General features: G+C 42.8%; 1 protein-coding gene across 1 annotated transcript; it reads left to right on the top strand.

Moving 5' to 3' along the window:
- Positions 1-216: 216 nt before the first annotated feature.
- Positions 217-9,123, top strand: fam78ab (family with sequence similarity 78 member Ab). The gene is made up of 2 exons (XM_089020579.1): positions 217-1,227; positions 6,486-9,123. Exons 1-2 carry the CDS (start codon positions 884-886, stop codon positions 7,009-7,011), a joined length of 870 nt encoding a protein of 289 aa, XP_088876705.1. The 5' UTR covers positions 217-883; the 3' UTR covers positions 7,012-9,123.
- Positions 9,124-12,266: the final 3,143 nt, after the last annotated feature.

Genomic DNA, 12,266 nt, shown 5'->3' with positions numbered 1-12,266 from the left:
TATATCGTCAGTCCCAATGTTTTAAAACTGGCAATTATGAAGCAACGGAGAAAATAGTTGACGGTAAGCGAACAATGTACGTATCGCAAACACACAAAAATGTAGGACCAGTGAGCTAAAGCATTTAAGCCGGGACTACTTTTCCCAGCATGCTTTGCGCGCATATAGGAAGTGACGCGTTAAAATGCATTAATAAAGCCGCTTCCGAGCGCCTATCGGAGCTGAGTGGTCAAGAGACCAACGAACGGGTGAACCTTCTCATGGCACCCGACGCGCGGCGACGACAACTCTAACTCATCCACCACCTTCGTCTTTTTTTTTCATTACGGGGACAGTTCACACATTTTCATCCGCCTATGTCAACATTTTATTGGTAATTGAGGGAAGCCGAAGAAATAGGTGGCAAGGTGGAGCTGTGCGGAAGATGCGAGCGTTGGTTGCGGACGCGCAGCTTGGTGCTGCCTCTTTCTACGTGGGAACTGTTTGGCATGAATGAATCGATATTTATTTTTTTTATATTTAACACGGTAAATGTTATGCTTCCATTTTTATGGGTGTGTATTTTGACCCCCCGGAGTATTCATGACTTGACTGAAGCAAGAGGGGATTAAAAGGACAGCACCGCCAACGACAGATTTGGATTTTTTTCCCGGCTAGAAATTGACACCAAAATTGATTATTATTGTGATTTGGAATGGTTCTCGCTTCCATTTAACCGTCACGCAACTTGAGCGCAAGCGTTCGAAAAGTTTCTGGTTACGTTTACGCACGGTAACGCACGCCAGCGAGTTTCTGGTTTCTTCAGTCGCAAGTTGTCCTCCCTTTTGGGTTCGACGGAGGTTTTTTTCGGACCCGGCGGCCTGTGACTTTTGCCGCCGTCCCGATGCGTCTCCCCCCAACGCAGGCGCTCCCGTGGATAGTGTTGTTGTGGACCGTCGTCGAGTGGCTCCCCGATGCAAGCGCCATGGGCTGCCTCCAGAGCATCGCGTGCAAGCCCAAAACCTTCCGAGACGGGGTCGCGGTGCTGCAGGTGAACGCGTCCATCGACTCCAACCCCACCAGCATCGACGAGTCGTCGGGTGTCATTCTTCGCTACCGCACGCCGTACTTCAGGGCTCAGGCCTTGGTGCTGGTGCCGCCGGTGGCCGCCAACGAGACGTGGACCGTCGGATGGATACAAGCCTGCAACCACATGGAATTCTACAACACATATGGCAGCAAGGGAATGTGAGTATCCAAAAAACGTAATATACTCAACGACAGAGAGCACCAGGCTGGCAAGGATTTGTGCAATAAACGCGACATTTTCAGTTTACCAAGTGGGATCCGGTTGAGCTCACTTAGGTGGTATTAATCGTAGCCACCAGTTTTAATGTATTTCATTTTTTTCAGTCATTTTACTACATGATGAAGTTTTAAAGGAAAGATAGTCAAAACATGTATTGACAGTATGTATGTTGCACTCCCGCCAGTCTCAGCGCAGTATTCTCATTGATCATATCATATCATATCATATCATATGACAGAGCACCATTCCCAAATTTGTTTGGGTTTTTGTTTTCTTGTTTGGGTGCCAATAAAGTGCTGGTCAGACTTCTGGCAATGTTTTTCCCTTCCAAGAGGGGGCAGCATTTGCCTTTTTTTCAATGGTAGTGTTTTGTTCAAGTGCAATATAAACCAAAATGTATGTATTGCATTGTATTTTGGACAGCCACCCTTATTTGAAGCTCATATAACTCCAGACCCATATACTTTCGGAAATAGAGTAACTATTTCTGATGAAAGGAGAGAGTTTAAGGTGTCTTTCACTCCATTGAATGTATATGTCATCCTAAAACTCAACATTCTGTGAGTCCTGGAATTCGAGTGACAATGACAAAAACCCTGGCACTGAAGTTTTTGAGCAGTGAATGAGTTAATATTGTATATGTGAAATATAAATTAGGTCAAATATATTTTTAATCCATATCATGGGGGGCAATTTTGCCAACTGCTAGCGACTGAAGAATGTGTCACAAATGCCCCAGGGCTCAGGTACAAACCAATCACGGTTCAAACTCAAAGTAGGTGAACTGTGATTGGTCGATAACTGAGCCATCATATTTGTGTTTTGAATTTTGTAACAACTATGACTAATATTATATTCATGAACCCTTAGACCTACTACACTACTGTATCTCAATGCTGGTCAATATGGTGTAACTTTGAATATACAGTACAGTATATATATATATATATATATAAAAAGTGAAAATATTGTTTTGTTATAGTATAAAACAAAAATTTAGCATTCGTAAACTAAGCTAGCATAAACTCCCAAAAATGTCACAACTAATCAGTTATGCTCAAAGTTGAGATATCAAGTATTGCACAAAAGTACGTTTTAACGTAAAAAACGCAGCATTTACGCAGAGGCGTGCAGTTTCACATCCTTATATGTGGAATTGCTTCCCTAAAACAGAAAAAAATGATGCTGATTGACTTTACTATTGGGGTCTGATCAATGTAAAAACAACTTTTTGGGTCCAATTGTGACATTAAACAGCAACATTTTGAAATGTCATGACTTCTCTAAAAGTCACCAAAAATACACCCCCCCAAAAAAACCAACAAACAAGAAAAAAAGGCATTTTTTTGTTTCCCCTTGATGTAAAATTTTTTTAGTCGCTTGAATTTCAAAATAAAATAGTGAATGAAAGATGAACTGAATGGAATATTTCCACCTATGTGCTTGCAGTTTCTCGCGAGGGTCGTCCCAATGACAGGAAGTGCTCTCAATGGTGTCGCCGACGCCATCTCACCCTTTTCAAAGTGAGGAACCAATAGGAGTTGTGACATCCGGAAAGGGGTGACCACAAGTTGGCCTTTATCATTACGCTATGCGTCAGGCCTAGCTAAACGCTGCACGTCCAAGATTAGAATTGACTTTTTTTATGACATTGTGCACACTAATATACAGTATATATTTTTATCTGTGGCTCGCGTCGCCCAAATTTGCGCCAAGTCTGATGATGAATTTGCTCACAGTTCGCAGACCCACTCCCAAAAAGGCCAAGGCCCAGCACCGGTCCTCGAGCCCCCATTGTGACAGTCTGCATTGAATATGGCCTCTTTTTTTTCTTGTAATATTACCCCCTTCATGCCTCCCAAAAAGATTACCTCAGTCCCGCTTGCATTTGGAATCAAGTGATAAAATTATAACCAAACTAGCTGCATAAAGTCATTGATACTAAGTCAGGTATGAGTATGTACAGTTGTAACATACACATGGATGCTGTTTGCGATGTATGTGGCATCTTTCCCACTTTGCAGTGTTTGCAAAGTCAACTCCCTTTGAGTGAATTGTTTGTGAAGGCACCGGGGATGGGTCGAGGTTAGGAAGGCAGAATGGGGGTTCGTTTATACAAATTTACTGTAACATGGTAGCTCAAAGGAACAAAACAGATCATCAGGACACAAAAGGCTCAGGATGCCAATAAAAGCTGATATGATGTACACTCAAAGAAAAGTACCGTATTTTCCAGTGTATAAGACGCACCCCCACTGAATGGTGTGTTTTCCTACTTTTTCCATATACAGTCAAACCTCGGTTTTCGAACGTCCCAGTTCTCATCCAATACAATACGTCTACAACCGAAATTCGGTTCTCAACCAAACTGAGCGCACCGCAATGCCCACTTGATTACCCTCCGCTTCCATATACCTGACATCCTCGTGTCGTACCTTCCTCATTGTAACCGGCACATTAGTATTGTTGAATAAAGTTTTTTTTTTTTTAACGAAAAAGCAGACGTGTTTGGTTGAGATCTCCGCAAATCGGACGTTATTTTCGTGTAGCTTTCCATTGTGAGTCAACGTTGTTTATATTGTTCAATCACGATTCATAACAAGCAGACGTGTCTGGTTGAGATCCATGCAAATCGGACTGTTAGCCTCATGTAGCATTAAATTCTGAGCAGACGTTTTAGTATTGTTGAATAAAGATAAACAAAGCAGTCGTGTTTGGTGAGGAGCTTCCTCATGTAGCGTCCATTGTTAGCGGACAGATTAGTATTGTTCAATAAAGATTAAAAAAAGCAGTCGTTGTCTGGACTTAGAACAGATTTTTTTTTTTTACACTGATTATAATGGAAAGTCTCGTTTCGGATTTTGAACAAATCGGTTTTCAAACAGGTTTCTGGAACGAATTATGGTCGAAAACCAAGGTATCACCGTATAAGGCGCACCGGACTACAAAGTACACCTTCTATGAATGATAGAAGTTTTCCAAATATAACATATAAATATAAAGGTTTTACAAATATAAGACACACCACATTATAAGGCGCTACAGTAGAGGCTGGGGTCACGCACTACTTCGATGGGGGAAAATGGAGTCGTGGCTGCGGACAGTAGTTGCGAGGCCAGTTGTGACTTAAATATAAGGTGCACCTCTGTATTAGGCGCATGGTCATCTTTTGAAAAAGAATCAAGGCTTTTGGGTGTGTCTTATACACCGGAAAATATGGTATATCATTTTATTTCATTAAGGGTTGCAGATTTTTAAAGAAATCATCTCGATCCAGAAATAATAATAAAAAAAAGTATATTCAATCCTAATTTGTTTTTCAGTGTACATTAACCACCGTCATTACTAAAATAATCGTCCTAACTCTTAGATCAAGTGAGTTGCAGTCAAAACGGGAAGCTAGCGGAATGCGCTCAACTTTACCGTTGTGCATCCGGCTTTTTGACAAAAGCAGACTTGCGTAGAAAGGGAACTACTTTGACAACAAACGTGTTCGTGGCTTGCAAAGGGACTTGGAATGGGGAGTCTCTTCACTGATAGCTTTCTCTTATGATGTGGAACTCAAAAGCCAGAGAGACAGGAAAACCATTTTGGGTAATTTATCACCAGTTAAAAAAACAACCAAAAACAAAAGAAGAAACTTGTCAAATTGGTTCCAATCATGAAATACACACAAATTCATATTTTTTTCAAGAAACTGGGTCAAACGGTATTGTTGTTCAAGCGGCCATCTTTTAATACGTCACAAAACCTCAATGGTTGGTATAAAATTTCCCCCCTTAATCTGGTGGTCTTAACGGCAATTATAAAAATATACGTTCATAAATTATTCCTGCAAATCCGCGTTTACAACGATCGTGCTCCGTTTGCGCTGTCGCCAAATGAATTTAATGCGGTGACTCCGATTTTAACTCATTCACTGCCAGATGTGCAAAAATGGGTCTACTCCAGTGCCAGGGTTTTTGTCATTGTCACTCAAATTTCAGGACCCACAGAATATTGAGTTTTAGGACTACATCAACATTCAACACAGCGTTAGAAACCTTAGCCTCTCTTCTTTCATCAGAAAAAAAGAGTTAATTCCTAAATTATATGGGTCTGGAGTTGTATGAGCTTGAAATGAGGACGACTGTCCAAAATACAATGCATTACATACAGATTGGTTTATATAGCGCTTTAACAACAGATGAACCTGGAATAAAGCGCTAACATGGGAAAAAAAGGAAACGCGACCCCCTTGTGGAAAAAAACATTTCCAGAGGCCATTGCCAGCACTTTATCAGCACCCAAGCATGAAAAAACAAAACCCTACCAAATTTGGGAATGGCGTTCTACCTCATATTTTCAATTATTGAATAAATTTGTGAATGGCGGTGAATGAGTTAAAGGGAGAATGAATACAAAACGGGAGGGAAATTGGGGCTTCTATTTGTTTTGGAGGCATGTGTTGGCGAGGTTGGCATTAGCGTCACACACACACACACACACACACACACACACACACACACACACACACACACACACACACACACACACACACACACACACACACACACACACACACACACACACACACACACACACACGCGCGCGCACACACACACACACACACACACACACACACACACACACACGCGCGCGCGCGCGCACACACACACACACACACACACACACACACACACACACACACACACACACACACACACACACACACACACACACACACACACACACACACACACACACACACACACACACACACACACACACACACACACGCACGAGCAATTGTCATGCTTGATATGATAATCTGGTCCGGCGGCAAGAAAAACGTGAATGTGAGGCAAGCAGGCAAAAAGTCATGTGGCTGCTGCTCACACATTTCATACCACACGCGCAGGCGGGAGCTGCTGATTCCCAATTATACTGGGGGGCAGGGAGTGGGGGTCCTTTTTTGTTAATGGTCCGCAGGCAAGGATTTGTCTGAAAAGGATGGCAACAAATGTGTGGACTGTTTCAATATGAGGAACGGCCACTATATGATGATATAAGGATGAACAGCAAGGGCCAGGATCAAGCAAATGTTTGCTCGCGCACGATAAGAAACAAACAGATTTCTACTGGGCGAGTATCGGGTCTTCGTCAATCCGACCACAAACAAGCAAAGTGATACGACCCGTTTCTGTGCATCTTCCAGGTCGAGTTGGGAGCTCCCCGATCTTCGCAATGGTAACATACAAGTCATCAGCGACTCAGACGGCGTCAACTACCCCTGGTACGGAAACACCACGGAAACGTACACCATTGTGGGCCCTACGCGGCGAGACAGCAAATTCACAGTGAGCATGAACGACAACTTCAAACCGAGCATCACCTGGGCCGTACCGGTCAGCGACAGCAACGTGGCCGAGCTCACCGCCATCCGACGCGACCAGAGCTTCACCACCTGGCTGGTGGCCATCAACGGGGCCACGGATGAGACCCTGGTCCTGCAGACCGTCCGCTGGAGGATGCGTTTACTCATCCGCGTGGACCCGGAAAAGCCCCTGGGTCAGCGGGCCGTCCTTCTGGAGCCCGTGGCCCAGGAGCAGCCGCAGATCCTGGGCGAGAATGAGAGCATCCCGCCCAATGCTATGGTCAAGCCCAACGCCAATGATGCCCAGACGCTGATGTGGCGTCCTCAGGAGGGAGACCCTGTCGTGGTCATTCCACCAAGATACTGATCACACACACACACAATTCGTACCGACATAGTATCCACTTGAGCCCCCTTTCACACAGCCTAAACGCCAGCATTTATATGCCTTTTTTTAATTTTCCTGCCGTGTCCCTGCCCGAGTGAGTGGTAGTGTCACAGAGGGTCAAAAATAGCCCAACTGAGGGCGACCCTATTTGGGTAAAATTAACTTACCCACAAAATAACTCAATTTGATTTATGAACCCCCCAAAAATTGGGTCGGAGTCGTACCGGAAACAAGATGACACCTGTGCGTACACTGACCCCAAAAGTCTGCAGTCTTCCGTCTGCGGTGGGTTTTTTTGTATAAATCATGACATTGGGGGAATGGGACGAGATGCCAATTTTCTGCTTTCTGAGTGACAATCAGAGCCTTGACTGCCTGCACGTTAAGCCCTTTTTTACGCCACATGTACCAGATGGCGTTTTATTTATTTCCATGTTAAGCAAAATGAAAGTGGCACAACTGGGCGTGCTATTTATCAATGTCAGGACGTGTACGAGGACTTGAAACATCACACATCTAATGATGTGATTGCAGGATGTGCGTTATACTGTGAAAGTACAATCGCTGCATTCATCTTTTTTTCAAAGTTCTGTGACATCTTTAATGTTGGTGAATATGTGTGAAAGAGTGTTCATTGTTTGTCGTAATATACATCAACTGTGAAGAAATCGTTTTTTTTTATTTTTAGGGGCGAGCCATTTAAAGACTGGACTGAACCAACCGCAACCTTTCTACCTTCAAGCCGGCTTTACTGTGCGACAGGAAGTCACAGATTTCAATTGAGTTATTTTGTGTGGATTTTAAGGATTTGCTATCATTTTATCAAATTTTTTGTGCATGTGTGTTTTTATTTATATCGGCTGGGAAGAGAGTGCATTTTTGTCGTTGTCGTGTGATGCAATCCATGCTGCCTTATGTGTATGCCACTTTCCTGCTCCGTCCAAATCCTGTTAAGCCTTAAAACAAAGTGTTACGCAGCATTTTGTCCTGGGTTTTCCTTTCATGGGTCAAAGTTTAGGCTTGGACCCCCCCCCCCAAAAAAAAACAAAAAACAAAACAACAAATATACAGTAAAGTCTCGTTATATCGATATTCAAGGGAGTCCGAAAAAATATCGATATAACCGGGACTATCGATATATCCGACCCTGTTTGCATGTAATTTTCTCCGTGCGTGCATAGAAATAGTATCGATATAACCGGGACTATCGATATATCCGATATCGATATAACGAGACTTTACTGTATATATATACATACATGCGCACACGCACACGCACACACACACACACACACACACACACACACACACACACACACACACACACACACACACACACACACACACACACACACACACACACACACACACACACACACACACACACACACACACACACACACACACACATATCCTCCCTCCATTAACTAACATGTGGTTGGGACTGAATTTGTGATGAGATGTCAAGTCCTTAAAAAAAACAAACAAACAAACAAACAAAAACCCACATGAACTCAGCACGTTTATGTTTCGAGGCTATGAGCCGATTTAGCATAATTGCATAACAAGCTCACGCATGACTGGGTGTGAGATTCACACTGACTCAAAGGCCATCCTGGTGAAAAGGGGTTAAGAAGAGAAGGGTGACGGGGGGGAGATGCCCTGCAAAATGACATGATATGGACATCACGCACGTAGGTGACAGATTTTTTTTCTAAGTGCGAGCTGGGCTGGAGGGGTCATGAGGGTGCGCCTGGTTGCAAAGGTTAACCGAGGTTGCGAGGCCTCGCGGAGTTATGAAGGTTAAGGCGCACCACAATAGTCGGAATTCAGTTAGCCAAGCTTAGAATAGACCAAATTCAACATGCCTCGATGTTAAGGGACGCAGACCATGTGACCAATCACCCGACGATGCTACTGCAGGCCTTCGATTTCTCAGTATAGTCGTCAACTGAAGTACATGTAACTTAGACCTGAATGTGCGTGTATGCATGTGAGTTAATACCCCCGTTGGAGGGATTTCGGCCAGGGTGAGTTTGACTGCTCTTGTGGAATCATCACACTTTCACTCCCTTACACAAAGCTTGTTCTGACAATTTTTCTGCTTTCATTCCTTTCATCACTTTGCTGCTGTGAAATGTAAATTTCTCCACTGTGAGACTAATAAAGGCATATCCAATCCAATCCAATCCAATCCAATACAATAGTGATACATTAGCTCACGAACTTAATTGGTTCCCAGAAAGTGTGTGTAAGGCGAAAGGTTTGTCTTCCGAACATTTACTTCCCATAAGAAACCATTAAGATGAGAATAATCAGTTCCTAGGTCCTCATGAAACATAATTTTCGACTAAATAAGCCTTAAAACTACACAAAATACCCCTTATTTTATGTATAAATGTGCTATTGTATTGTAATGAAAGAAATAAACTGTACTTTATAATAAAGTCATTTTATTAACCTTTGTGAAGGTTGATGTAGTTGCCTCTTGATGATATCCGAGTGACGTTGCCGTGCTAGCTCGGCGATAATACCCTCACTCACACTGTCCCCTGCTAGCTGCTTTTCGTTAATCCAAATCAACAGACGTTTTTCAACCTCTTCTATTGCCTGAGCCCGTTGCTTAGACAACACAGAAACACCCTTAGCCACACACGCACCGTTAATAGCTTCCTTGTTCTTACAGATGGTAGCAATGGTCGACTTAGCGTATTGGTACTGGGAAAATAAGTCACACGCACACCTTGTTCGTGGTTTTCGATGATCTCCTTCATTTGCTCAACTGTAATTTTCTTTTGTGTCTTCTTCGGCTTAACACTAGCCTGTGGTGGGGTCTTTTTCGGTCCTATAATAGCAAAAGTACTACATTCGATAACAAACCACGCAGCCAAAGAAAGGGGATGACGAAAACTAGTCCGCCAGCCACCGTTGCGCCGTGTGGTTTGGTTCGTCCGCTGAAAACTAGTTCGTCAGCCGAGACTATAGACGATATGCTCGCGAATGTAATGTTTGTGAGCCGAAAAGTTCGTGAGCTGAAGCGTTCGTATGCGTACATATCACTGTACATCCTAATTTATATAGCGCTTTCACAACAGCTGCCACAAAGCGCTTCACCTAATAGTCAACACAAAGCAAAATAATAAACCCAAAAGGAACATAAAAACATGGACAGTTGTGCTATTTTAGCAACTTTCCCCATGCACTCTATGATGTTGGAGCACAAGAAAAACACTTGCATGTGCACGCACAAAAATGGGCAGGCGCAGACGCACTCACCCAAAGGGTGAGTACAGTATCTTACTGTCAATGTGCCAAATGCGGGCCTCGTTTATCACACAGGTCCACACATGGTCCAGAAACACACACATACTCCCCTCTAACCTTCATTACCACTCACTGCGGCATCCGACAACAGACAAAAAGTCGCTCTATGTTGTCTCGGCATTGTGTTGGCCTCCCTCAAGGCTACACTGCAGGTGGATGTGCTATTGAAAGCATCAATGTCTTATTCCAGAAAGCTTTGTGGCATCACATCGTAGCCTTTCAAGATCTGCACTGAAAAAAAAGAAGCTTGCACGCATTCTGTGCACATCATGCCCGAGGCCACCTTTCGCTACTACAACTATGAGATCGGGCGCGAGTGATTTAGGGCACGGTACGTCTCTTACAGACAACACCGGCGGCTCTATTTATAACTCGTTTTGTGCCTGAAAGATGGCTGAAGAAAAAGAAGAATTTGTGGAAGACAAATAGAGGGGAAAAACTGTAAAAATATCTATAAAAAAATACTTGGAATTATCTCATGAGACCTGACACAAGAACTCTTCATATTGTCAGATATGAAATGCCAGTCGAATTGTGTAAACAACAGATATTTGACTATAGACAGACGACATAATAGTGTTATGGTCTTTATCATATATGAAAGAATGACAATTTTGATCAGTTCATCGAATCTGTTTATCCTTCCGTTAGCATTATAGCAGAAGCTAACGTGGAGTTTTTTGTTTTAATTGTGATTTCTTTCACACATTCACAAATTTTTTCGTGAATTGAAAATATGATGTAGAGCACCATTCCCGAATTCGTTCGGGTTTTGTTTTTTTTCTTGTTTGGGTGCCGATAAAGTGTTGTCCATGGCCTCTGGCAATGTTTTTTCCTTCCACAAGGAGGCAACATTTCCCCTTTGTGCATGTTAGCGCTTTGTTCCAGGTTCAGCTGTTGTTAAAGCGCTATCTAAACCAATATTTATGTATTGTATTGTGTTTTGGACAGCCACCCTCATTTCAAGCTCATCCAACTCCAGACAAATATTGTTTAGGAATTACAGTAAAGTCTCGTTATATCGATATTCTCGGGAGTCGGAAAAAATATCGATATAACCGGACTATCGATATATCCGATCCGATCCTGCGGGCATGTAATTTTCTCCTTGAGTTCATAGAAATAGTATCGTAATAAGCAGTACTATCAATATAACCAATATCGATATAACGAGACTTTACTGTAACTCTTTTTTCTGATCAATGAAGAGAGTCCCGGGTTTGTTACGCTGCATTTTTAGGACGACACAAACATTCAGAATCGGAGGATTAAAGGTTTTCTGATTCTGAATGTTTGTGTAGTCCTTAAACTCAATATTCAGTGGGTCCTGGAATTTGAGTGACAATGGCAAAAACCCTGGCACTGGAATGGACACATTTTTGCATGTATGGCAGTGAATGAGTTAAAATCGGAGTCACCGCATTAAATTCATTTGGTGACAGCGCAAACGGAGCACGATAGTTATAAACGCGGATTTGCGGGACTAATTTATGAACATGTATATTTAGAATTAAATCACCAGATTGTACTACTACTACTACCCCAACAACAAAAGACACCTACAAATTTGTTTTTTTTTCTTCTGGGAGGGGGTGCTGGAGACTGTGCACCCTGGACTCGAGGATGTCCTGGTGACATTCTCAAGCGTCACATTGTAACTTTTATTAGCACAGCTCACACTTGGCCACCTGTCACTGATATTAATGCAAAAATAATCACAGCTTCACTCTCTTTGGCACCGGATGCTACTATTAATATGGTGCCAATGTCACCTTGTCTCTGGAATGAGTCCACTTGTCATCTAAGGACTGTTCTTGATGAGCTTTGTAATTTGTGTTGGTTGGAAAATGTTTAGCTGTGTGAAATGAAATTAATTCTGGGTCAGATTTAAAAATTACAACAAAGTGGGC

This window comes from Hippocampus bargibanti, linkage group LG18 (genome assembly GCF_051943395.1).
Source record: "Hippocampus bargibanti isolate YZ-2025 linkage group LG18, ASM5194339v1, whole genome shotgun sequence".
NCBI classification, from domain to species: Eukaryota; Metazoa; Chordata; class Actinopteri; order Syngnathiformes; family Syngnathidae; genus Hippocampus; species Hippocampus bargibanti.
This window is presented reverse-complemented; position numbering and strand designations above follow the sequence as displayed.

Coding starts and splice junctions, on each gene's coding strand:
- fam78ab (XM_089020579.1), top strand. CDS start 884: ATGCGTCTCCCCCCAACGCAGGCGCTCCCGTGGATAGTGTTGTTGTGG. Junction 1,228..6,485: donor ACATATGGCAGCAAGGGAAT/GTGAGTATCCAA, acceptor TGCATCTTCCAG/GTCGAGTTGGGAGCTCCCCG.